Source organism: Drosophila mojavensis, unplaced genomic scaffold (assembly GCF_018153725.1).
Source record: "Drosophila mojavensis isolate 15081-1352.22 unplaced genomic scaffold, ASM1815372v1 contig_49, whole genome shotgun sequence".
Lineage (NCBI taxonomy): Eukaryota > Metazoa > Arthropoda > Insecta > Diptera > Drosophilidae > Drosophila > Drosophila mojavensis.
This window is the reverse complement of record NW_025318872.1, coordinates 29,111-52,025: the sequence shown is the minus strand read 5'-3', so window position 1 is coordinate 52,025 and position 22,915 is coordinate 29,111. Positions and strand designations below refer to the sequence as shown.

Here is a 22,915-nt window from a genome sequence, read left to right as displayed (position 1 = left end):
AAAATATATACGCAAAAGTTAGAGTACTTAATATAATAATAAATGTGATAAATAAGAGGTTAAGCAAAAAATAAAGCACTTGATTTGATAGATTGGAATAATTCATATCATTCTTGAAACCAAAATAATTAATTGGGCATACAAATTTAGTTTATTAAATAAATAGATGTAAGAGTGAATAAAGTTCAAAACCAAAAATTACAATTATTTGCAATCTTTGAGTAAAGCTTAAGCATGCTAAATTGAACTTTATATTTGAAAACATTTATTTATGTTTGTAGTTAACGTTCGTTTATTAAATATATATATGTATATATTTTCAAAACGCCATATGTTTACATATATAATTGCATATTTCTGGACAATTAGGCATAAATACATACAAACTACAATAAACTGCTTGGCATACAATGCATACAAATATAATACAGACATTTATGTTTGTTTTCGGTATACAACATTTCATTGATATTTTTATTATAAAAACACATCGAAAATATTACACGTACAAAACAACTTTTCGTTTCCTTTTGTTTTCTCTTTTATATATTTGAATATGTTTCATCGCCAATAGTAGACGTACAATTAGATGTATGTATATTTTTGTTTAAATATTTATGTATATATATATATTGATTATAAAAAAAGATATTGTAAATCATATACACATATAAAAATCTACAATAAGGCAATTCGCTTATACGTTTCGGCCAGGGAAATACAATTTATTTTTGCTTTACTTATTTCTGTTTCATCCATGCATCTTGTTTCTTTCGTTTCGTTTGTTTACATGTTTGTTTCATAAATAACGTTTAAAGCTTTTTAAATTAGGATTCTCTTACGAATAAGTACATGGAATGTGCGTTACTAACTATTCTATAGACAATTAGTTCGAATCTAAAACTAAATCATTTCGCTTTTTACATCATTTGTTGATGTTGTTGCATAAAATTCGTTTAAAAATTAGAAAATTAAACGTAATCCACTACATGCAATACTCTGTTTTAAATGCACTTTTTAAAGTTTACATTAGATATAAATGTCCGTTTGTTACATCAAATATGATAATGATTTAATATGCATTGTGTTTTACTTTTGTATAAGACTTAGTTCGACAGCAACATGAAATTTTGGCAAAAAATAAAAAGCATTTTATAGTTCTGCGGCATTCATAATTTTGACAGGAGTGTACACAATTCGACTGTCTATGGCGCCACTTTGCTTCCACCCGCATGCATCATGACCAGAGAGCCAACCATTGCAACCAGCGTGCGATCCAGCCAAGTAACCGGATTTGGATATAGAAAGCCACCCTCATAGAATCCAAGGTGACCACCATGTGCTACCTCTACGTATGCTGACTTTTGACGAGTTGCTGTATAGAAAAAAAAATTATTGCAGTTAGTATACAAATATAAATTATTATTATTATTATAAAAGTAAATAAAATACAAATTTATTTAAAATAAAAAAAAAATGGATTCAAATCTCTCGCAGCCGGTAGGATTCGAACCTACGCTCCCAGAGGGAATCTGATTTCTAGTCAGACGCCTTAACCGCTCGGCCACGGCTGCTTCTGTCTGAAGTATTGCAATGTGACTATTTGTATCACTGTTAAAGCATTTGTGTTGTATTAACATTTTCATCAAATAACGTACTGTTACGGTAACAGAAAACCGGTATAACGTTACGATAAAAGATTATGTCACCTAACATAAATGTTAACTTCTGATTCGACCAATTCAAATATGTTTCTGATGAAAATTAAAAATTAATTGTGAATTTAGTTTCACTTACTAGCATACTCCTTAATTGGATGCAATAAATCAACCGGCACCAGGGGATCATCTTTGGCATTTATATAAATCATTGGTTTCTCAATGTTGTCAAAATAGAAAAGAGAGGAGCTCCACTTGTATAATTCCTGTGTCGATGCAAAATTGTAGACGCGTCGTGTATATGCCTCATCTAGTTCCGGCAATGTTGCAGCCGCTATAATATCTCGTTCGTTGAGATTATGACGTGCCTTCACCTCATCCGACAACAGCACATGACGATGTCGCAAAATGATGCTCTTCACATTCTCAGTCATGATATACAAGTAGAAACGACGGAAGTTTTGCCAGTTCAGCAGCCACTTGGTACCCCTTGAGATAACAACAAAATTCAAATTAGTAAACGATTCAAGACCATGAAGTAGAAAATCGTTTGCTCACTCGACAGCATTGTAGCCCTGGCAAATGGAAATGCCGCCAATGACACTATTGGGTTTTTCCTTTTGCATTTCACCCATGTACTTGGTGACCAGATTGCCGCCCAGGCTGAAGCCAACGGCAACAATGCGGCTATGCTGGTACTTCTGATGCAGATGCTCTACCATGGCAGCGAAATCGTCTGTGTGGCCATAGGTAAAGATGCGTGTAGAGGTCACCTGCACGGTGCGCAGGGCGCCAATGTGATTCATAACGGCACAGCGATAACCGTTGCACTGGGCCAGGTGCACAAAGGTGCGAATATAAACCGATTCGGAACTATTCGCTATTCCCGGACAAATAGCCACTGTAATATCATCTAAAATGGGAGAGATAGAGATTTAATCATTGTCGCCCATAGCAGCTAAATTGAACTGCCTACCTTCCTGCTCCTTTAGTGGCTGATACAGATCATAAGTTAAGGTGGATCCATCCTGGAGCGAGAGATAAACGCGCTCACCCAGAGGCCACGGGCAACGTACACGGCCGACAATGCTATGCAATACGGTCTGAACATGACCGCTGAATCCCCATAGACGTGGTGGAACATAGCTGCAAATTGTATAATAATTGCATGATATAAAAAAATATTTAAGATAAACAGCTGTTAATTCATTTCAAATATAAATATGACTAACTTAACAGCAACAAACTGTTGCACTTTAACAGCAGTAATAATGTTAAGAGCGGCACTACGCAAACAGCTGCGTGTGAGCGCATAAAGTTGACTGCTTGTTCCCCAGCACTCACAAGCATCGGTGGTTCAGTGGTAGAATGCTCGCCTGCCACGCGGGCGGCCCGGGTTCGATTCCCGGCCGATGCAAACCACTTTTTTCAATTATTTTTTAACTTTTTCTATTTTTTTTTTGTATATATGTACATAAGTAACTATCTTGACAGTAGCCGAAAATTAAATGACAAATAGCACATATGTATAAACATAGTTAATGCAATAAAAGACAACAATCATTTAGCAGAAGCACACCAATGCGAAAATGTGTCAAACGGGCGTACAAAGCAGCTGTTAGAATTAATTGAACTCAATTGAGCTGCAAAATCAGCGCCATTGCTGTCAGGCGTTCAAAAAACGTGCACCACTGCTCTGTGTCACTCTCTCCTATTGTCAGTTGTCTGGTTTTAAACGCTTTCCCCTTTTCAATTACTATCAATAAAAAGTTGTTGCGCTTAGGTTTGGGTCAAATTATTGAAGGATATATTCACAAATTTGGAGGTAATTTGCTGTCTGTATGTGAATTCCTAATCTGTAAATTATATACATATTAACAAAGCTTATAGTATAATTACTTGATCAATTGTTATTAAATATTAAAGTATTTTAATGGGGACAGACTGTCTGGGGTATAATAAAACGTTGAACTAACAAAACAGCTGCCAAAATTCCCAGCTAACTCAAGCTTAACATTTTTATACAATTTTTTTCTTTTATTACTAAAATGAGCGATGAGCAAAATATTACGAAGGCAAGCGAATGACAACAGCGAAAACTATACAGATAAATACATACATACACATGTACATGTATGAAGTTGTATATAAATGTAGCTCTATTTATATACATGCATAAATGCATATGTGTATGTGTGTACGCATATGACTCATTCATAAATTTTGCACCCCTTTTTCAAGCAAAAAAAAAAAACAGAATGAGCTTTCAAAACAAAAACAAAAGCTATGTAACCTCGGCGCGTGTGGAAGCAGTATTTGGCGCAGAGAAGAAAAGAAAGATAAAGACTAAGAGAGAGAGGGCGATTGCAAATGCTGTTGCTGAGGATAATGATAAGTGGCTAACCGTTCGCGTTCAATACGCTTACGTAATCTTTGTTGTCAAACAACAGTGGAAGACCGACTGGGCAATGCGCCAAAACCAAATCACAAACAGGTAGCCAAACAATATCGCCAGCCGGCAAAAGAGAGTGGAAAAGTTTTGCCGGTTTCATTGATACCCCATAGATATGTCACTAGATATGGGGTATATAATTATCGTATATATGTCACATATATAACAGGAACATATACATCAATATACTGTCATATGCATCTGTATATGTGCCCATCGAACAAATTAGCACTCAATCGAAGTTTATATGTTGTTTGCTGTTCTATTCTAGAAACTAGCTACAGGGCATTAGCTGGCATATCATTAATTTGTATGCCCCTTTTACCTTGTTGTCTTCACATATCTTTATGTATGAATGTGTGAACATTTATGTGTAGATACACACATATGCATGCGTGTATGGCTGTTTGTGTGTATTCCTATTATTTATTTACTTAGAGGTTAGGGAGAGTATGAAATTAAAACAAACTTATAATAGAGTAAAGCACTGGCTATAGTAGAGGCCCCCGGCTTGGTATTGCTTTTATTCCCGAGCGTCCCACACCCAATAAATTGAAAGTCTATTGAAAGCTACTTACTAGGCGAAGATGTTGCTAGGCGATATTCGCTTCGCTTAAAACTGAACTGCGTAATTATGTTTTACTCTTTGCACCGTTCGCTTATCGCCGTTTGACCAAAGGCAGACAGAATGGAAAAATGAAGAAGACGCAGAGCTGCTTAAAATTCTCTAATCTGAATCGAAAGTCAAAAGAAGGCGCACATATACATACATATGTATGAATGTATGTATGTCTGTATGAATACAGAGAGAACATTTTCCAGGATCGATACTGTTGCGAAAAAAATATTAGTACACTGTTAATAACATTTATGCGTACAATTATATTATTATAATACAATAGATTGTGATTATATCAATTTATTGAATGGTACTTTATAGCGACAATGTTTAAATACCTCATATCTACAATATAATTATTGTGTAGTTTTAGTAAACCTATACACATGTCAAATATGCATTTCATATAGCTTTATTATTATTATAGTTAGCTCAGCACTCACCTATGACTAAAACCACAAAAGGTACTTTTTGTAAAAATTCATATACACAGATACATATGTATATACATATATGAAATATATAAAAACTATTGTTGTTTACTTTGATATAGATATGATAGCCATGTGTCGATAAGTAAGAATTGTTAAAATGAAAAATTTACCTATGGCAATTTAACGGTTCTAAATATATACTATCTCTTTATGCACTTGAATGAAAATTATGCGAACAAGCAAGATTAATCAACCATTTAATTTAATTGACTCATTATTGCATATTTGATAATCACAGAAACAAAACAAACACGAAAATAAAAGTTTGATGTGAATAGAGGCTAATGATTCATTCGCCGGGGCAGCTGCTGTCGATTACTTGAACTTTATGCATGTGACGCGGTAATCTATATGCATATATGTAAAATGCACATTAAGGTTTTGCTTGCAAGTGATTTAAATTGCTGCAATTATGCAGTTACAAATTGCTAGCGGAAAGTGAATGACACCTGCTTATAACTGAACATCAATGCTAATGAGACTAAGTCATTAAACATCATCTCATTCTAATTTAATTGAATATTTCAGAGAATTTAAGAACAATATAGGACTTAACAAACCTATTATTTAATAATATTACTAACTCGAAATATAAATAACAAATCTAAGTAAATTAAAAATTCAAATTCGAAACACAACAGATTCGTAGGTGAATTTCATAAATTACTGAATATTGCGTAAATTAAAGAGAAAAGCAAAAAGAGTATGTCATGGGACAATTAAAGATTGTACTAATTCAATTTTCGCTACTTCATTTTTGCACTACAATCTCGAATTTTGATTTCTAGCAAATTCCACTTGATTGCGCGCTGTTAACTAACATTTTACCGTGGCTGTAGCATAGATGCCACATACATTTAAATCAGCTGAGCTGAAGCGCAAGGCGCGGCGCAAAACACGCAAACACAGCATACACACACGAGTATGTATGCATCTACATGTGTATGTGTAAAATTTGTTTGAGGCAAAACAGAAAAGTAATTGCATGGGGTCTGCACATCGATATTGTGTGAGAATACTTTTTCGCTCACTGTATTATTATTATTTGCTGAAAATCATATGTTGAATATCTATGTATCTATACTTACGGTTCGCGCAGCACCGGCGCAATTTTGTACAAACAATCGAGAAACTGCTCGTCGAGGCACCACACGCTCGGCCTCAAGGGCTGGCTATGGACATTTAGGATGCGGAATAGAATGCACACGATAACGGCGACAAGCGTTAAGAAGGCAGTAGACATCTTTCTTCTTTTTCCTTTTTCTGCTCTTTTTCTTGAGTTTCGTTGCTCCGCACCTGTGGGTGGTCGCTTGCGACGTCAAGGATTTTCTTGTGTCCTTAAACCTTGCAGTTGCAGTTGCAGTTGTTGCTTCTGTGGGTTGTTACGGTTGCTACTCAACTATTTACTGCACACTGACTGTTTCAAATTTCTGGGTTTCCTAACAATAAGTGCGGCATATGAAATACTTTTCAAATTATGATTTTTTCCAATTGTGCTGTAGATAAAATGCTTACTATGTTTCTTTTCGTTTGCAGCTGGTTGGGCGGACTGCAACTGTAAAATATTTGCGATTTACACAAACACACACATAGACAGTGTCACATTCAATGCGGCAATCGCCGCTATTATTATAAATTCGCTATGCTGGATGCAAGAGTTGAAAAAACTGCACTTATAAAATCTTTTATTTATTTACACTTTCAATCGAACACAATACAATTTTCGTTAACGCCAACTATGCACTAATGCTCACACAACAGTCTTCAAACGTCTGGCACTGTTTTTAACCAACTGATGTTTAGGTATACATGTTCTGCTTTACTCAAAATGGCACTACAATATATTTGTCTATTTTTAGTGCGTTTTGTACACTCAGGCTGTATTAAATACGAGAAAAGATATTTTGGTTTTAAAATTGAACAATAATTTCCTTAGCTGTTTTCAAAAATTTTGGTTCACAAGAAAACATTTTGATATGTATTTAACAAAAATGTATTTATTTATACCATTTCAGAAAAAAAAATAATTAGTCGCTGTATTCAAATATAAAATATGATTCGTCTTTACAATTTGCTCTATAGTGTTCTATAGTCCACATTATCCTAATTTAAATACAGAGCTTTAAGACTTCGGTAAAACCGTATGTTTATGTCTGCTGAGAATAATCAATTTTTTTTTTATTAGAGCAATAAATATTTATTTAAAAAGCCGTTAAGGCAAAAAGAGCGATGAAATGCAGCTGCATACAATAATCACATATCGATAATAGTTCGTAGATACTGTCGGCGATACATCGATGCGCATCGATAGCTGCGATTCATCCAACTTAGAACACGTATTTGTGTAGATATGTGCGTGCGCCAAAAGGGGTAATGAAAAACTAGAGTTCAAGTTATGTTGCTTCTTAGCAGCACAATTAGACCATTTGCGGCTTAACATACGTAAGTGGCTAAGCAATATTGTTAGGCTAAATACAAATTCAATGTCTACGTCTCTATTTGAAGGTTATGAGCGGGAACAGCTGCAGCAACAACACGGCAACAACGCAAGCAACAGGAGCACCGTTGCCCGGCACCTCAATAACACGACTTAAGCATAAATATAAACTAACAATTACCATTCCAACCGCACCAAAATGATGATGCAATTCGTATGCCAATTGCTTGGCCATCTCCTGATAATATGCATTGCCGCCTTTGATCTGCTGCAACAGCTTTGGCTGCGATTACACGCCCTAGCCAGCAGGTCATATGACTTCTGGCAATGTGATCAGCGAGCGTTTCTAGACAGCGCACTACGCGGGCTGGAGAAATTGCCGAAACATCTGGTGTTAGTTGTGGGCCCGGATGATTGTTATGTGGATGTGGCAATGCTTAAGCGCATTTTCAGCTACGCTCAGATTGTTGGCATACCCTATTTAAGTGTCTACGATACGCGCACCCAGGGCAATGGCTATGTGGATCTGTCGCTCTTCTGTCAACTGGATGAAAAGAGCAAAAGGTGCTACCAGTGGCCATCATCGTCACAAGCTAAGGAACAAAAAGTCATACAGAATGGCCATAAGATGAACCAAAACGGCACTAGCAATGGCTATGCCAGCAACGGTGCACATGAGAAGCAACTACAGGTAAGTTAGGGTTAAAGCAACTGATAAGGGCGTTATCAATGGTTATTTGAGCTGTTCCTCAATAAGCGTTCATTCATTTTGCTGGAAAGATAACTTCACTTGTATCTAGTATTCCCGTGAAAACGCCTAATCAGTTTTGAAAGTGTATATTTCTTATCTTTTGAATTGTTAAATTGCAGGTGTATCAAATTAGTAGAGCCGATGGCCATGCGCTAATTGCCGATGTCTGCCGTGAGCTGTACGAGAGCCGCAAAAGCGTCCAAGTGCAAGCGATGCTGGAGGAGCGCCAAAAGCTAACCAATGGCATCAATGGCATGTTGAACAAGAGGCTGGGCTACGCCGTACCGGAGCCAGAGCTGGGCATTGTGTTCTCCAGGCAGACGTGCACATACGGCCTGCTGCCGTGGCATGTGCGCTTCACCGAGTTCCATACGCATCGCAGCGGCAGTTACTTCGATGCCAAATCCTTTGCCCAAGTGCTGTACAAGTATGCGCGCTGTGAGCAACGTTGGGGGAAATAATATGTTGCTTCTTATGTTCTGAATAAGTTACTTTATGATAATATTCGATGTACAATAGATTAAGTTGATCGCCTGCAAATTGTAAACTTAAGCAAAAAGTGAAAAGACACACACACACACATCATATATACCTCTATATATATAAATATATATATATATAGATATACATGAATTTTTGTTTGCTATTGTTTGTTATTCATAAACGAAATGTATTTGCAGAGATTTACACATGAAGCATGTTAATTTGAGTTTTGCATAAATATTTTATGTATTTTAATTGTAAGTTCGATTACTTAGAGGCTAGTGTTAGGCTTTTATTGTATATATGTATATGTTGGTGCCTGGACGCATCCTGCAGCTCTACATGCTGGGCTCGGGCTGGGCGTGTCGCTTCGACAACAGATTCACATCGGTCAGATACTTATTCTTCTCGATGTTGTGCGGCCCGGCACTGTTGGGCATGCGCTCGTGTATCAATTGAAAGGAGCTGCGCAAGTCCATCAGGGAGTCGGCCAGACCCTTCTTGATGTTGGCAAACTCACTGGACATGAGGGACAGTTTGCCCAGCAGATAGTTCAGATTGTCGTCCATGTCGATCATATGCTTCTTAGTCTCCTCCACCTTGCTGCTCAGGCCCATCATTGTGCTGAACGTGCTGTTCACATAGCCATCGTGGCCGGCCTGCATCAGGCCGAGCATCTCGCGGCTTTGGCCAATTTCGGAGCTCATGATCTCGATGCGATGCCACACCTGCGACAGAGCCGTGTCCAGCAGTCCGCTGATATTACGATTGGACTCCTCCTGCGTCTCCACCAGCGTGTCGTTCAGCTCGTTGAAGCGCGCCTTCACCAGGCCCGTCAGCTCCGCCACCTGCTGCTCCAGCAGCAGACTCACCTTCTGAACAATCTGCAGCGTGCCGAACTCGACCTTGCGCTGGGTGTCCAGCACCACCTCCGAGTTGGTCATCATGATGTTGTTGAACTTACCCAGAGCATCGAAGCCATCGTTCAGCTTGCTATGGCTGGCATTGATGCCCTTGTAGAGCTGATTGAGCAGCGTCAAGTCGCCCGACAATTGCTTCAGATCACCCTGGATGTTCGCCTCCGTCTGCTGCATGTGCTCCGTGGTCTGACGCAGTGCTGCACATGGAACGGGAATAGATAGAAAAGAAGTTGATGTCTTTCCTTTCCACTCACCTGTTTGCTGACCCAGCAGCGATTCGGTCTTCAGAGCCGTCAAAGCATTGAGCGTCTCATTGTTAAGCTCTTGCATATAGGTGCGATCCTTCTCACTGAGACCCTGGGGAGCAGCTGGCGCCTGTGCTGTGGCATTGCGCAGCTCCGCCACTTGAGTGCTCAGTTGACCCAGACGTTCCAGAAGCTTCAGCTCGAGCTCATCATTCTTGGGCGGAGCCACTGTGGTGACGGCAGCCGCGGCGCTGTGCTGCTGCAGCTTGGCCTCGATCTGGCTCAGCAGCTCAGCGGACTTGGGCATGCGCTCGAAGCCCTGCTGGGTCTGTTGGGCGGCCTGTTTGCTGTTGTCCAGCAGCTGGGTCACGCTCGTCCTGAGCTGCTTAAGCTCGTCGAGCAGCTGCTTATTGATTTGCTGTTGTTCCTTCACAAATGCATCGGGCAGTGCGGAGGCGGGGGCCGGTGCTGGCGGAGCAATTGCCTTGGGTCCACCTGGCGGGTTCTTGAAGCATTCGTCGTTCTCTCGCATCCATTGGAACATGTGCTCCATGGCCCGATTGAGTTTGTCCGTTTCCGTATTATACTTCTCCTCTTGCTGCACAATAATAATAATAACTGTAATAATAACATTGACTAACGCTATCGATAATATGAATCCACTCACTGTGATCAACATGGTCTCTATCTGACTGACCCGCTCGTCCAGTCGCCCGAATATCCCGCTCATCGGCTCCAGGCTCCGCTGACCCTTCTGCAGCGCCTGCATTGCCTTCTTCAAGAGCTCACCCAGTGCACGCTCTCGATGCTCATGTCGCTCCAGTTTGTTGTCCAGCTGATTATACGAATAGATCAGGGATTTTAGGGTTCCACTTAAGTCTTCATTGCTGGAACGTCAATGGGAGAAGAAGAAGATATTGTAATAAATGTGGCAAAACACTCTTCATAATTTCTGATCTTTTTAAGCATTTAAAACTACATATTAAGTAATTTAATTTATTAAATAATAAATTATAATAACATCTAATGTAAATTATTACGCATTTAAACATCTTTTTTCAAGCTTGTGAATAGATATTGAAAAATGTAATGTCGAAATTTTAAAAATCTTTTGTAAATTTTGTGTAAAAATTAGTTTAAAATGTAAAATTGTATTTTTATATATATTTCTGGTCTTCGAAAACAAATAAATAATAATAATAAACTGATATTTTATTTTATTCAGTATGGGTTAAAAATGTTACTTCATTTAAATTTGCTTTGAAAAAAAATTTAGTTTGCTTTAAAAAAAGCGGAAAAATACTTATATGTATAATATACATATACTATTATGAATATATAATTTATATATGTACAATTTAAATATAATACTTTATATATTTTGTAAATAAATACTATGAAATTCAAGTTAAAATTTGAACCTTTTAAATTTTTTGCATTTTCTTCGTTAAGTAATTAAAATTTATTTATGAAAATATATACATAAAAATATACATATATCATTTCGTTTCATGTTTTTTTTTTTTTTTTTTTTGTGTAGATAAGTAATAAAATTATTAATTTAAAAAAGTTTCAATAATTTTTGAATATATAAAATTTATAACAATAATGTAAAAAGAATGTATAAATGTTTATCTTTGCAATCAAATTTAATAAATTCAAAGAGGAAAATCTAACTTGAAACATTGAATGAAATTTTATTTGACAATTATTTTTTGTGTTCAACATTACATTCCGAATGTAAGCTGAGAAGCAGAAAATTCTTGTGTCAATCATGAGGAAGACATGGGCCGTTTTTATGGCAGAGTCATCGACAGCTGTAAATGCTGATGGAACTGGGACGGCGACTGGGCCTGTGCCTGGGCACGTCTGCAATCGCCATAAATGACTTGTAAAGATCGAGATCAATTCTCATAAACATGCATGGCCCACCCTGCCTGCTAATAATCTACAGCTCGGCACTGTCTCAGGGTCAGAAACCCTTTTAGATGCGTTGCATATTGTGTGCATGTATGGATGTGTGTGTGTGTGTGTGTGTGAAATGCATTTATGCTGATAGATATGCAGAGCAGCAAGAGTTCCAAGTGCCAAGCAGCGAGTGCCATGCGCCCCGATAGGCAACATATGTGCCGCAAGTTTCCCTGTCGCTGCCCATTCCCATTACCCTATCCCATCCCATCCCATTCCCATTCCCATTCCCATTCCGCAGGCCATTTGCATGAAGTGTGGGCCAAAAATAAATAAACAAACAGCCGGAACAGACAGACAGTGCCACATCTCCATCTCCCTCTCTCTCTCTCTCTGCCTCTCTCTCTCTCTCTCTCTCTCACTCTGTTTCTTTGAAGGCAATAGTCATTAGTTTTGGGGGGAGCTGAGAGCTCTGTCGAAGGCGTTGCCCTATGCATGCCCAGCATATGGCACCCGGGTCTGGATCTCTGGCATTAGGCATTGGTTGTTGTGTTTACATCCGAGAACTGTGAACGTCCTGGCGCCCCATTTGATATCTACCACATTTCGCAAAGAAACATTTCAATTTCAGTTCTCTACTGCATTATATTTCACGCTTCGTTCCGAAAATCTGAGCCAAAGTGCGTGCGAGTGTTTGACATGTGTCAAACTGATTTCAGTTCAAATAAGATGTCTTTGAATTCAGAAAGAGTAGCTAAAGAGCTCGAAAAATTCAGATACATTCTAAAATGTTGCAATGTCTCATTGTTTTTCGATATATATGTAAGTATTATAAAAGATTTATTTTCATACGCGAAAGGCCTTTCAATATTTTAAAAATGTAACACAAGAAATTAATCAAAAAAGAATAATATTAAGGTCTTAATTTGAGAAATCGTATCAAATGTAATATATATTTACAAAAATGTATAAAAAATGATAAGTATGAAAAAACTTGAAAGCTCGAACTATACATAATATATACATATATCTACAGTACTTAAAGATTGTATTAGAGTAAAATTGTTTGAACAATTACTCAATTTTTAAAAGTATTTTTAATTTGTAACATTTAAGAATTTTTAAAATTTCATCAAGAAGATTTTTAAATATTGAACATAAAATTATTCGATTCAGATTATTTAAAAAATATTGAGTTTATTTCATAAAATTTATCGTTCAGTCACACTACAAATGAACATGTATATAATGAAGAATTATATTCAAAATTAATGTATTAAAAAAAAAAAAAAAAAAAAAAAAAAAAAAAAAACAACCTCTTTCTTTTGTATTAATTAGCAATAGATATTATATTCTAAATATATTTGAAGTATGCAAATTTAAAGTTTTTTTGTCTTGTATTAGAATGTCTGCAAGATAGGATATTATAGATCATATTCATACTGTATACTCAGTATACGTACGTGATCGATTGCTAATTTAAATAACGTTGGATATGCTGTACTTACGTGACGGGTGATGCTTCGGCATGCATCGGCCATAGGCTGAGACCAATTAGAGCTAGAAATACTAAAGCAATTGATGGATGGTTTGCAGTTGCCATTTTCGATCTCCAATTAGCTGCGGCTATGCAAATCCGAATTGGGTTGAAGTGCTTGATCCGTGTAAATTGAAAACAAAAAGAGAATACATATATATATATATATATAGTAAATATGTGTATAATTAAAAATTGAAATAAATTCATAGTTTGTATGGCAATGCATTCGTTTATTGAAAAATTTGTGCAGCTGTAAACATTGGCACATTTATGACAAGGCAAATTGTTTAAACAATGCAGAATGCAGCGCCAATTAGTTCCTCGTTGCTATGTCTATCTTTGCATTGTTTATATTGAGATCTGGAGCTCTGCATATAGAGCGCTATAAAATTAGCCAAGAATAAGACGCATTTCTTTCATACCAAGCATGCACCAGTTTTCCGTTGATTGCATTTTGTGGACGGTAGTAAAATGCAAGCAGGAAATTGGGTCAGATATATGTAAGTGAAATGATTTAATGAGCACGATCTGGACATTGTATAAATGTATAATTACACACATCAATATTTATATACACAAATATATCAATTTGTTTATGTCTTTGGCTTAAAATGAAATAAAACAAAAAATCATATGTCCTTATCGCATTAACGAATTGGGTTAAAGGTTGATAAATTGTGAATGCTAAGATAGAACACTTCAGTATATATATAGTATATATTATATAGAATCGAGTACATGTGCTGCTGGGCAATGTTATTGAATTAAAAATATAATATATTCATGCAATAATATATGTATATATATATATATATAACTCTTATAAATACACACTTGTATCAGTTGGAGAGTAGCGATAGGGTTATTATTATAGCGGAGCTGAGCAGCTCTCCAAGTCTCAAGACCACTGTTTCGGTTGCACTTCACTGGGAAATTTAACTAGAATTTTTACTATTTGCTGGAGCTGACAACGTCCTCACTGCACGAGCAGCGCACACTGAATGAGCAGAAGATGCTGGCGCCTGGCACATAGAGTTCCGTCTGATAATTTCGTTGCTCAGCGCCGATGCTGGTTGGTTGGAGAGGGTGAGCGAGAGTGAGTGATCGTGCTCAGATGTTTCTAATTAAATGTAATTAAAAGAGCGCAGCCTGACAGTGAAGAGCATAAAGTTGCGTTTATAGCTTCCCGCATCCTAAGTCGAACTGCACAGCATGGCATACGTAGGAAGTGCAATTGAATCAAAATTCAATTTGTTTTAATACAAAACTATTCAATGCATATCAATCATGAGGCTGATTAATTTGCTGCGGCGGCAATACTCAAGCCAATAAAATTCAAATAAATATACATTTAATATAATTGTGTGACTGCTCGCATATTCACTGCAATTCTGCAACATTTTGATCAAATCTTGACGACAGTTCAATTGATATTTGAATATCTACTTTGGCGCCATTCTGTAAATGCAAATCATGCTACAAATACAAAGCAGTTTAGTCAATTTTTTATCGATAGTTGTACTGCGAAGTTTGCTCGATGTTTATAGCACAGCGACAGATATCGATAATTTATGAAAATCAGCTGTTGCCGGCATTTGTTTATATTGCCAATCAAACGTATTTATTGCTCTGTCAACGTTGGGAAAAATGCCAACAATAATTGCTTTGGATACATCGCTATCCATGTTGCGTCCTGTGCCAGGGCGCAACGACCACACGTACCAGTCGCTAGCCCTGAAGGGCATCCAACACTTGCTGGACAACCTGACCGCATCGGGAAAACTCGAACACGTAGCTTTGGTCCTGTACACCACAGTTTGTGAACTGAAGGTGGATTTTACGCGCGACTACGATCAAATTCGGCAGGCAATCAAGAAAATCGAGCCCCTGGACAAGGCCTGTCTGTTGACCATGCTAAAGACGTCCGTCAATCTCATGGCCACCTGGGGCACTCAGAATCTACTGCAGCTGGTGGTGTTCACGGACTGCGGCCCGGGCTTTGGCAGCACATCGATTGCCGGCTTCCTGGATGCATATGCGGGCAAAGATGCCGAACCGGAATACGCCTGGCTCAAGGCATTGGCCACCTACAATCTGAACTTCATCTGTCTGGGCGTGCACAGCGACCTCTATTTCACGCGTGGCGTGGCACTGCACCAACAGCTGCTGGACGCCGCCGGCCTAAAGGGTCAGCTGTTCATGACGAAGCCGGTGAAGAACATGGAGACGGGCGACGCCAGCACTGGCTGCAGCCACAAAAGCGAACTGGGCCGCACCGCCCTATTCGAGCTCATCGAGCGAATGTGCGAGTGCAGCTACAAGTTGACGGAGGTGACGCTGAAGTGCGGCCACTACTTCCGCCTGGAGGGTCCCGTGCTGCTCTGGCCACCACCGATGCCGTACGAGCAGAGCGCGCCCTACGGCGGAGATCCCACGATTCGGCACATCGATCAACGCATCGATGTGTGCGGCTTCCTGGCCCTGTCGGATATCGGCTCACCGGCCACCCTGAGCCGGCACTGGGTGCTGCCCAAGGTGGAGCGAGAGAAGCCGACGAGACGCTCAGGTGGATTGGCGTCGGTGGCCAAGCCGCCGAAGCTAACGCTCGACGTAAGCAATCCGCACTATGAGCTGGAGAAACTGGAGCAGGACATACGCGACTTCTATATGAAGGACACCAAGGAGGCCGAGGAGAGCGGCGACGATGCGGACGTCAGTGTGGTACTCAAGCACAGCCAGCCCCAGACGGAGCAGCAAAAGGACAATCTCTGCGTGCTGCTCCATGGCGCTCTCAAACAGGAGAATATGGCCGCCCTGGTGCTGCTGGGCGAGAAGTGGTACGGCTTTATGTACTCCTACACCGACCTGAAGAAGAGGTCCAACTTCATGCTCAACATACTGCCGCCGGGCTCCCATGTGATACCCTGGCTGGGTGACCTTGAGCTGCTGGGTTTTCCCTCGGACCTGGCGCCCGGCGAAACGGCCAGCTTTCCGGTGCGGGCGGAGCGGCGTTCGTATTCGCAAAGCAGCGTCGTTTGGATACGACAGGCTAGCCTCCAATCTGACGTGCAGAAGGTGCTGCGCCATGCCAAGAAAATGCCCGACAAGACCCAGCATTTCTACAAGGAGCTCAATCGCATTCGGCGCGCTGCTCTGGCCCTGGGCTTTGTGGAGCTGCTTGAGGCGTTGGCGCTGCTGCTGGAAAAGGAGACCACACAGCTGACACTGAATGGCGTTAGCACCGAGTGCACCTTGCAACTGCAGCATGCGGCCACAGAGCTACGCAAGACATCGAATCGCGACATCAAATCCACAATTGTCCCATTGCAGAAGGCAACGGCTGCTGATACCACAACGGCTCCAGCGCCAGCTCAAGGCGGTTATTTGTACTAGAATCTATGCTAATTCTTTTAATATTAATAAACATATTAAAAATATAATTTCTTTTATGAATCCTTACTTTTGCTTTGCTCTGTTAACAGATGTAACGGCTCTTTATAAATCGTGGCAATTCAATGCTTTTTATCGACCTATCGATTTGCTTGTTTGCTATGTTAATTGAAATAACGACTGTTTGGCAGATCCTTATCACCAACAAGAGTCTATATATCTTATATATGTATATTATTAGTGTCTGTATGGTTTATTTCTATGCGTAACCTGTTAACAGTTGAGTAAACAGTGAGTTAGTTGATTTAAAACGTCTACTCTGCTGTTTGACATTTCACAGCACTGTGACCTATTCACTAATCGTTATCGATTATTGTTGTTTATTATTCTTCATTTGCATCCACAATGGGCGGTCCTGAATTACCCACAGATCCCGGAGAGGATCATACTTTTCAAGCGCCCCCAATTGAGCATCCACACATTGGCGAACAGAGCGATGACAGCGCGGATTCGGACGCGTATGATGGCTATCAGCCGCTTGCAACCGACGCTGACGAAGCGGGCGCAATGCCCAACGATGCCGCAGTCAGGGAGTCAGGTGCAGCAGCCGAGACACCTGATGAGGACATCGACTTGATGACAGCGGAGGTGACACACGGTGATCCGAATATGCCAGCCATTGAAAGTGCCGATGCAGAAATCGAGCGGCAAGTCTGGAACGAGCCACGGCCGCAGGAGCTGCAAATGGAGCTAGACAAAGCACGCACAGAGCAGGTAATGGATGGCATTGAATGGGAACTATGAGAAATTCAACCGTGATTTCCCACAGATACTCAAGGCCATGGCCAAGATAACGTTGCCCAACATAACAGTGCCTGACTGGGCCAAAGGTGTGCCTGAGGAGCGCTGGAAGCACGAATTGCTGGAGCGGATTCAAACGCGCAGAGCAGCGCCTGGAACGGAAACCGGTGCTGGGCAGCTGCCCAAGACATCAGCTGATTAATACATTCCCCCACACACACATATACATAAATATTTATTGAATTTGACTCCCGAATATATAAAAATTTTAAAATAAATGCACGCCAGGATCCAGAGATCTTAGAATACGGCGAGAAGCGCCTGTCCCACCATGTTGACCTTGGCAAAGTTCTCGTCCTGTGGTGTGTTCGTCAGCTCGCGCAACTTGTCCATCACATGATCGACGGAGACCACCAGGGCGATGACCTCCTGGCCGCAGGGCGTTGTGGTGAGATTGCCAATGGCCTGCATGGCGCGATACCAGGCCTCCAGATCCTTGGCCCACTTAAGCAGCTCCAGCAGGCCCGAGGTGACCACATGACATACCTCCGACTGGGCGACACTGAGCGTCTGCGAAATGGTCAGATTCAGGTAGAACGTCGCAATCGCAATTTGCAAATTGGGGCTGCCCGCGCGTATGCCGCTAACGAGCTCCACGATGTGCGGCAGCTGCGTCTCCAGCTGCTGTCGACCACTGCGATGGGTCAAAGCGTTGGCCAGGCAGCGACAGACCATCAGCTGATTGGCCGCTGCACCGCTCAGTTGCGGAATGACGCTGCTCAAAAAGTTGTGACTATTGTGGAGCAGACTGAAAATTGCTTCGTGGCGCACGGCCAAACGCACCACGTCCAGCACTGGAAAGAGCATGCCAGGGGGCCACTTGAGCAGCAGCAGCAGCGCCTCGAGTGCTGTGGGATCCACCTCGGGGGATTTATCTGTCAATCGTATGACCGCGAGCAACAGCTCATCGCCCACCTTGCCCTCGGCACTGGTCAGCTTATTGTTGAACTCTCTGTAAAAAAGGGATGGGCAACGGATTAGCATATGCTGGAGGAGATAGAGGAGCACATACTCTCCCTTACTTCATTTTCTCCAGCACCTTGTTGGCGTCACATGTGTCGAAGGTGCGATAGGTGCTCACGGGGAAGTGTTTGTCGCTGGCGCTCACGAAATTGACATCGATGTTGGATGGCCTCTGGCTGCTGCTAGTGGAGTAGCTGGAAGAGCCGGTGAAGGGATCCATATTGCCACTGCCGCCGACATTGCTGCTGCTCGAGCCGGGCACATACCGTGAGCCGCCCGTGAAAGGATCCTGATATCCGCTGTGAATGTAATAAGAACAATCGATATTTATCGACATATTGAAGTAGATATTAAATGAGTTATTTACGCCGTGCTCTGGGTCGCGACGACGGGCGCACTTTCGGAATTCTTGACTATGAAATTGGCCACCTGATCGAGATAGGCCTGGGGTAGATTATTGCGATGGATGAACTGTTGAGCCGCCTGCCAGGGATCCTCGCCGCGATTGTAAGGCAACTTGATGGGCGGCTCCGTGTCGGAGATATCCACGTTGAACACATAATCGTACTCCTTGCCCTCGTGCAGCTTCTTGCCGGAGGTTTCCTGAGTGCCGCCCGTGGCACCGGTCACATCGCCCACCAGAGACCATTTGCCCAGCTCCCAGGAGTAGCACTTGACCGAGCCATCCACATGACGCACCATTTTCGTTTGGCCCTCCCGCGTACCATTGGACAGCAAAGCCTCCGGCCCGGGCAGGCTGAAAAAGGGAAACTCAAATAAGTATACAAGTATTTTGGACATAGTCCTAGGTGCACTTACTCCGTCTTCTTGACACCGCCAATGTCCTCGCTGAGCTGTGCCTTGTGCGTGCTCACCGCCATCTCGAAGCTGGCACGAACACTTTCGGTCGCCTGGCGCGCGGGATCCTGGCTGAAGACACGCACAACGCCATCGCTGCAGCCGGTCACAATGTCCCCATTGCGCAGACAGGCCACGGACCACACCGAAATAGCCGGATGCAGGATGGGCGCGCCCAGCTGGTCGCCGGTAATCACATTCCACATGCGCAGCGTGCTGTCCTCGCCGCAGGAGACGACAATGTGCTCCCCCAGCGCCTGGTTGCGAGCCATCGCATAGATGTAGTTGGTGTGGCCGTTCAGCTCCCGCACACATTCGCCGTCCTCGTTCCAGAAACGGAGCACGGCATCGTTGCCGCACGAGAGTAGCGAATTGGCGGGCAGTGGGATGAGGCCACGCACGCAGTCCGTGTGGCCTTTGAGCAGGCGCAGCTTCTCGCCTCGAGCATTCCAGTAGTAGATGCACTTGTCGGCGCCGCCGGTGATATACTTCTGCTGGGCAGACTCTGTGGCCACGGCCCAGACGGCCGCCTCGTGACCCTGGAGCGTCACAAATGTGACATCGCCCGTTTCGCTGATGAGCCAGACGCGCGCCGTTTTGTCCCAACTGCCGCTGATGATGCTCCGCGCCTGGAGGCCGCCGGCCAGGGCGCACACAGTCGATTCGTGGCCCTTCAGGGTGATCAGCGGCACGAAGGCATCGTGCTGATAGACACAAATGGTGGCATCGTTGCTGGCCGTGCAGATCCACTGCTCGGACTCCAGGTAACAGATGTAGGATATGAAATTCTTGTGGTCCTGCAGGGTGACGCTCTCGATGTACTCGTTGCTGCGATTGCAAGATATTTAAGAATCCAACTAGAAGATTTTTAATTGCATTATCTTTGTCTAGCTACGAACCCGCTGATCGGCTTCCAGAGTTTTGTACTTTTGTCCCGCGAGCCGGACACGATAATCTGACCAGCGCCCTCTGCATTGCCACCGGCAGCAACGGCGCGCACATCCAAGCTGTGGCCCAGCAGCTCGCAGCTAATCTTGTAATGATCCAAAGTGGGCTCCATTTTTGCACTGCTACTGACTTTGCTCTTTTTTTGTCGGCGTTTTTTGCTAATAATATTTGGTGTAGAGGTGGGAGTAACTGTCTATCGATAACATTTAACATTGAGTGATTTGTGCTTTGTATGCAGTGCAGATACAACGGGATATTTGTAAGAATATATGATATGGCATTTTGTTTAAATTAATTGACATGCTAAACCATGCCTTGCTTACAGTTTGTCACTTTAATAGATTTTTTGTTAATATTTTCCTCATTACCATCACTAATACACATTTGAATTTTAAAAAAATTATAATTAGCAGCTATAGACAAATTACATAGAAATTTGAAATATTTAATAGAATTATTTTTAATTAATTTTTTTCTCTCTCAATTAATTTACGGTTAAATAATATGAATACTATTTATAAAATTTCCCTGCTATGCCTATTACAATTTTAAGTGTTAACATTTTGCTCGATAAGTTCTGCTAAGCAGCATACTATTCCTTTCACACTTATGTATTGGCTCTGTTTACGTTAGCATGCCGTAGTTTTACATAAAACATTGTAGAAGAACTTGAAAAACAAACAAAACCGACTATATAATATACAAATATATAAGTGGTATTTCATAGTAATGCAGGCAGCCAGCGCAACTGTCAAGCGCTTCGGCGTGCTGCCCCGTTTATTCCCAGGTCGTCGGCAATTTGCAGCAACAGCTTCCCAATGTGAACCAACAGATCCTCCACAGTCGCCGCCGCCGTCGGCCAGGCTCTCCATGAAGATGAGCGGCTGGCAGCTGCACAATTATGGCGGCATCGAGGAGCTGCAGCTGTCCGACAAGTTGAAGTTGCCTCAAATTCGCAGTTCTGACGAGTGCCTGGTGCGAGTCCGCACCACAGCAGTGAATCCCATTGATCTGGCCATGCTCGGCGGATACGGATCGACACTGCTCAATCAGTTTCGCTGCCAGGCCAACGATGACATCGAATTCCCCTTGACGCTTGGCCGCGAATTCTGCGGCGAGCTGGTGCAGAAAGGCATGGGTGTACGCCATGAACAGCTGCAGCTGGGGACACGGGTATGGGGCGTGGTGCCCATACCAAATAGCAATGGAGCACACGCTGAATACGTTGTGGTGCCGGCATCCTGTGTAAGCATCCCGCTTCATTTATAAGTATAACTGAAAGTAAGCCCCGTCAATCGCTTTTAGCTCGCACCTGCTCCAAAACTCCTGGACGATAGCGAGGCGAGCAGCGTGCTCTATGCTGGCCTGACGGCCTGGTCGGGCATGTATATCACCGGCGGACTGGGTGGTCCTTGCGGTGCCACTACCTCGGCTGGCGGCGGAGCAAACAAACGCGTCTTGGTGCTTGGTGGCAGCGGAAGTGTCGGCTCCCTGGCCATACAAATGCTGAAGTCGCAAGGCGCCCAAGTGCTGGCCACATGCAGTGAGAATGCTGTGGAAATGGTGCGTCAACTGGGCGCCGACTGCGTGGTGGACTACACTAAGCCGGACGCCATGGAGCAGCTCTGTACCTATGCGCCCTACGATATAGTCCTGGACTGCGCCGGTCAGGGCGGACAGGCCGCAGCCGAGTCGCAGTACGACTTTCGACAGTACATCACATTCAGCTCCCCGCTGCTGGCCAACATTGACAAGAAGGGTCTGTGCCTGGGCGCACTGCAGAACGTATCGGATCTGGTGCAGACCAACATGAAGACAGCCACGCAGCGCGGAGGAGTGGTCAAGTGGGGCTACTTTTATCCGGCGGCGCATGGCATTGAGTTTCTCAGTGGACTGGTAGAACGGGGCAAGGTGAGCTATTATTTATTTTCTATTTATTCATTAATATAATTTAAAATTCGATTATTTGTTTACAGCTAATACCGCAAATCGATAGCACTTTTGATTTCAAGGATATGCCGAAGGCTTTCGAGCGACTCAAGTGCGGTCATATGCGTGGTAAAATTGTGGTCAAACTACAGTCTGAGTGATGGGTGATAATTAATTTGTTAAACAAGTAAAATAAAGCTATGAAATTCTTTAAAATGTTGCTAGTTTGCATAATTGAATTAACATTACTCAACAGTTTCGCAGCGGTTACTATAAAGCTATCGATAGTCTCTATGCACTCGATTTCCTCAGTTTAGTTTATCGGCCGGCCTGCAGAGCCCAATTGGTTAGCTCGCTTGCAAATTGCACATTTACGTATTTAATAAACAGAAAATGAATTGGAAAATGTAAATATGAGGCGAGAATTGCAAAATTAAAAAATATTCAAACAAAATGGCA

The 22,915-nt window shown here is 42.1% G+C and overlaps 7 protein-coding genes and 2 non-coding genes across 10 annotated transcripts; 5 read left to right on the top strand and 4 right to left on the bottom strand.

Moving 5' to 3' along the window:
- Positions 1-700: 700 nt before the first annotated feature.
- Positions 701-7,024, bottom strand: LOC6577772 (abhydrolase domain-containing protein 2). Of its 2 annotated transcripts, none has more exons than XM_002003677.4 (6): positions 6,739-7,024; positions 6,312-6,689; positions 2,635-2,804; positions 2,217-2,571; positions 1,798-2,147; positions 701-1,375 (listed from the first exon to the last, which is right to left on the bottom strand). In XM_002003677.4, the coding sequence occupies exons 2-6, from the start codon at positions 6,464-6,466 to the stop codon at positions 1,206-1,208; spliced, it is 1,200 nt and encodes a 399-aa protein (XP_002003713.1). In that variant the 5' UTR covers positions 6,467-6,689; positions 6,739-7,024; the 3' UTR covers positions 701-1,205. The 2 variants fall into 2 exon arrangements, with proteins under 2 accessions (XP_002003713.1, XP_032584747.1); XM_032728856.2 differs by having other exon boundaries at positions 6,312-6,662.
- Positions 1,493-1,574, bottom strand: Trnas-aga. The gene has a single exon. It is a non-coding gene; the product is annotated as a tRNA-Ser (tRNA).
- Trnag-gcc lies at positions 3,005-3,075 on the top strand. The gene has a single exon. It is a non-coding gene; the product is annotated as a tRNA-Gly (tRNA).
- Positions 7,025-7,535: 511 nt separating the features above from the next.
- Positions 7,536-9,149, top strand: LOC6577771 (dehydrodolichyl diphosphate synthase complex subunit nus1). Its single transcript, XM_002003676.4, has 3 exons — positions 7,536-7,665; positions 7,729-8,351; positions 8,531-9,149. Exons 2-3 carry the CDS (start codon positions 7,860-7,862, stop codon positions 8,870-8,872), a joined length of 834 nt encoding a protein of 277 aa, XP_002003712.1. The 5' UTR covers positions 7,536-7,665; positions 7,729-7,859; the 3' UTR covers positions 8,873-9,149.
- LOC6577770 lies at positions 9,061-14,521 on the bottom strand. Its single transcript, XM_002003675.4, has 5 exons — positions 14,342-14,521; positions 13,476-13,621; positions 10,727-10,946; positions 10,069-10,657; positions 9,061-10,011 (listed from the first exon to the last, which is right to left on the bottom strand). The coding sequence occupies exons 2-5, from the start codon at positions 13,568-13,570 to the stop codon at positions 9,233-9,235; spliced, it is 1,683 nt and encodes a 560-aa protein (XP_002003711.2). The 5' UTR covers positions 13,571-13,621; positions 14,342-14,521; the 3' UTR covers positions 9,061-9,232.
- A 560-nt stretch (positions 14,522-15,081) lies between these two features.
- On the top strand, positions 15,082-16,960 carry LOC6577769 (integrator complex subunit 14). The gene has a single exon (XM_002003674.4). The coding sequence runs from the start codon at positions 15,155-15,157 to the stop codon at positions 16,898-16,900; it is 1,746 nt and encodes a 581-aa protein (XP_002003710.1). The 5' UTR covers positions 15,082-15,154; the 3' UTR covers positions 16,901-16,960.
- Positions 16,961-17,258: 298 nt separating this feature from the next.
- Positions 17,259-17,976, top strand: LOC6577768 (male-enhanced antigen 1). Its single transcript, XM_002003673.4, has 2 exons — positions 17,259-17,671; positions 17,727-17,976. Exons 1-2 carry the CDS (start codon positions 17,303-17,305, stop codon positions 17,898-17,900), a joined length of 543 nt encoding a protein of 180 aa, XP_002003709.1. The 5' UTR covers positions 17,259-17,302; the 3' UTR covers positions 17,901-17,976.
- LOC6577767 (phospholipase A-2-activating protein) lies at positions 17,917-20,746 on the bottom strand. Its single transcript, XM_002003672.4, has 5 exons — positions 20,479-20,746; positions 19,541-20,407; positions 19,089-19,478; positions 18,781-19,020; positions 17,917-18,710 (listed from the first exon to the last, which is right to left on the bottom strand). Exons 1-5 carry the CDS (start codon positions 20,637-20,639, stop codon positions 17,999-18,001), a joined length of 2,370 nt encoding a protein of 789 aa, XP_002003708.2. The 5' UTR covers positions 20,640-20,746; the 3' UTR covers positions 17,917-17,998.
- A 378-nt stretch (positions 20,747-21,124) lies between these two features.
- LOC6577766 (reticulon-4-interacting protein 1 homolog, mitochondrial) lies at positions 21,125-22,672 on the top strand. Its single transcript, XM_002003671.4, has 3 exons — positions 21,125-21,772; positions 21,833-22,438; positions 22,504-22,672. The coding sequence occupies exons 1-3, from the start codon at positions 21,257-21,259 to the stop codon at positions 22,615-22,617; spliced, it is 1,236 nt and encodes a 411-aa protein (XP_002003707.2). The 5' UTR covers positions 21,125-21,256; the 3' UTR covers positions 22,618-22,672.
- The last annotated feature ends 243 nt before the right edge of the window (positions 22,673-22,915 follow it).

What these genes read in the sequence shown, in the direction of transcription:
- LOC6577772 (XM_002003677.4), bottom strand. Translation starts at nt 6,466, where the DNA reads ATGTCTACTGCCTTCTTAACGCTTGTCGCCGTTATCGTGTGCATTCTA. An exon ending in GCGCCGGTGCTGCGCGAACC is followed by an intron (nt 2,805 to 6,311) that starts GTAAGTATAGAT and finishes TACAATTTGCAG; the next exon opens with CTATGTTCCACCACGTCTAT. An exon ending in CAGGGCTACAATGCTGTCGA is followed by an intron (nt 2,148 to 2,216) that starts GTGAGCAAACGA and finishes TGTTATCTCAAG; the next exon opens with GGGTACCAAGTGGCTGCTGA.
- LOC6577771 (XM_002003676.4), top strand. Translation starts at nt 7,860, where the DNA reads ATGATGATGCAATTCGTATGCCAATTGCTTGGCCATCTCCTGATAATA. An exon ending in CACATGAGAAGCAACTACAG is followed by an intron (nt 8,352 to 8,530) that starts GTAAGTTAGGGT and finishes GTTAAATTGCAG; the next exon opens with GTGTATCAAATTAGTAGAGC.
- LOC6577770 (XM_002003675.4), bottom strand. Translation starts at nt 13,570, where the DNA reads ATGGCAACTGCAAACCATCCATCAATTGCTTTAGTATTTCTAGCTCTA. An exon ending in TAGAGACCATGTTGATCACA is followed by an intron (nt 10,658 to 10,726) that starts GTGAGTGGATTC and finishes ATTATTGTGCAG; the next exon opens with CAAGAGGAGAAGTATAATAC. An exon ending in GCTGCTGGGTCAGCAAACAG is followed by an intron (nt 10,012 to 10,068) that starts GTGAGTGGAAAG and finishes TTCCATGTGCAG; the next exon opens with CACTGCGTCAGACCACGGAG.
- LOC6577769 (XM_002003674.4), top strand. Translation starts at nt 15,155, where the DNA reads ATGCCAACAATAATTGCTTTGGATACATCGCTATCCATGTTGCGTCCT.
- LOC6577768 (XM_002003673.4), top strand. Translation starts at nt 17,303, where the DNA reads ATGGGCGGTCCTGAATTACCCACAGATCCCGGAGAGGATCATACTTTT. An exon ending in ACAAAGCACGCACAGAGCAG is followed by an intron (nt 17,672 to 17,726) that starts GTAATGGATGGC and finishes GATTTCCCACAG; the next exon opens with ATACTCAAGGCCATGGCCAA.
- LOC6577767 (XM_002003672.4), bottom strand. Translation starts at nt 20,639, where the DNA reads ATGGAGCCCACTTTGGATCATTACAAGATTAGCTGCGAGCTGCTGGGC. An exon ending in GGCGGTGTCAAGAAGACGGA is followed by an intron (nt 19,479 to 19,540) that starts GTAAGTGCACCT and finishes TCCCTTTTTCAG; the next exon opens with CCTGCCCGGGCCGGAGGCTT. An exon ending in AAGGTGCTGGAGAAAATGAA is followed by an intron (nt 18,711 to 18,780) that starts GTAAGGGAGAGT and finishes CCTTTTTTACAG; the next exon opens with AGAGTTCAACAATAAGCTGA.
- LOC6577766 (XM_002003671.4), top strand. Translation starts at nt 21,257, where the DNA reads ATGCAGGCAGCCAGCGCAACTGTCAAGCGCTTCGGCGTGCTGCCCCGT. An exon ending in TTGTGGTGCCGGCATCCTGT is followed by an intron (nt 21,773 to 21,832) that starts GTAAGCATCCCG and finishes AATCGCTTTTAG; the next exon opens with CTCGCACCTGCTCCAAAACT. An exon ending in GACTGGTAGAACGGGGCAAG is followed by an intron (nt 22,439 to 22,503) that starts GTGAGCTATTAT and finishes ATTTGTTTACAG; the next exon opens with CTAATACCGCAAATCGATAG.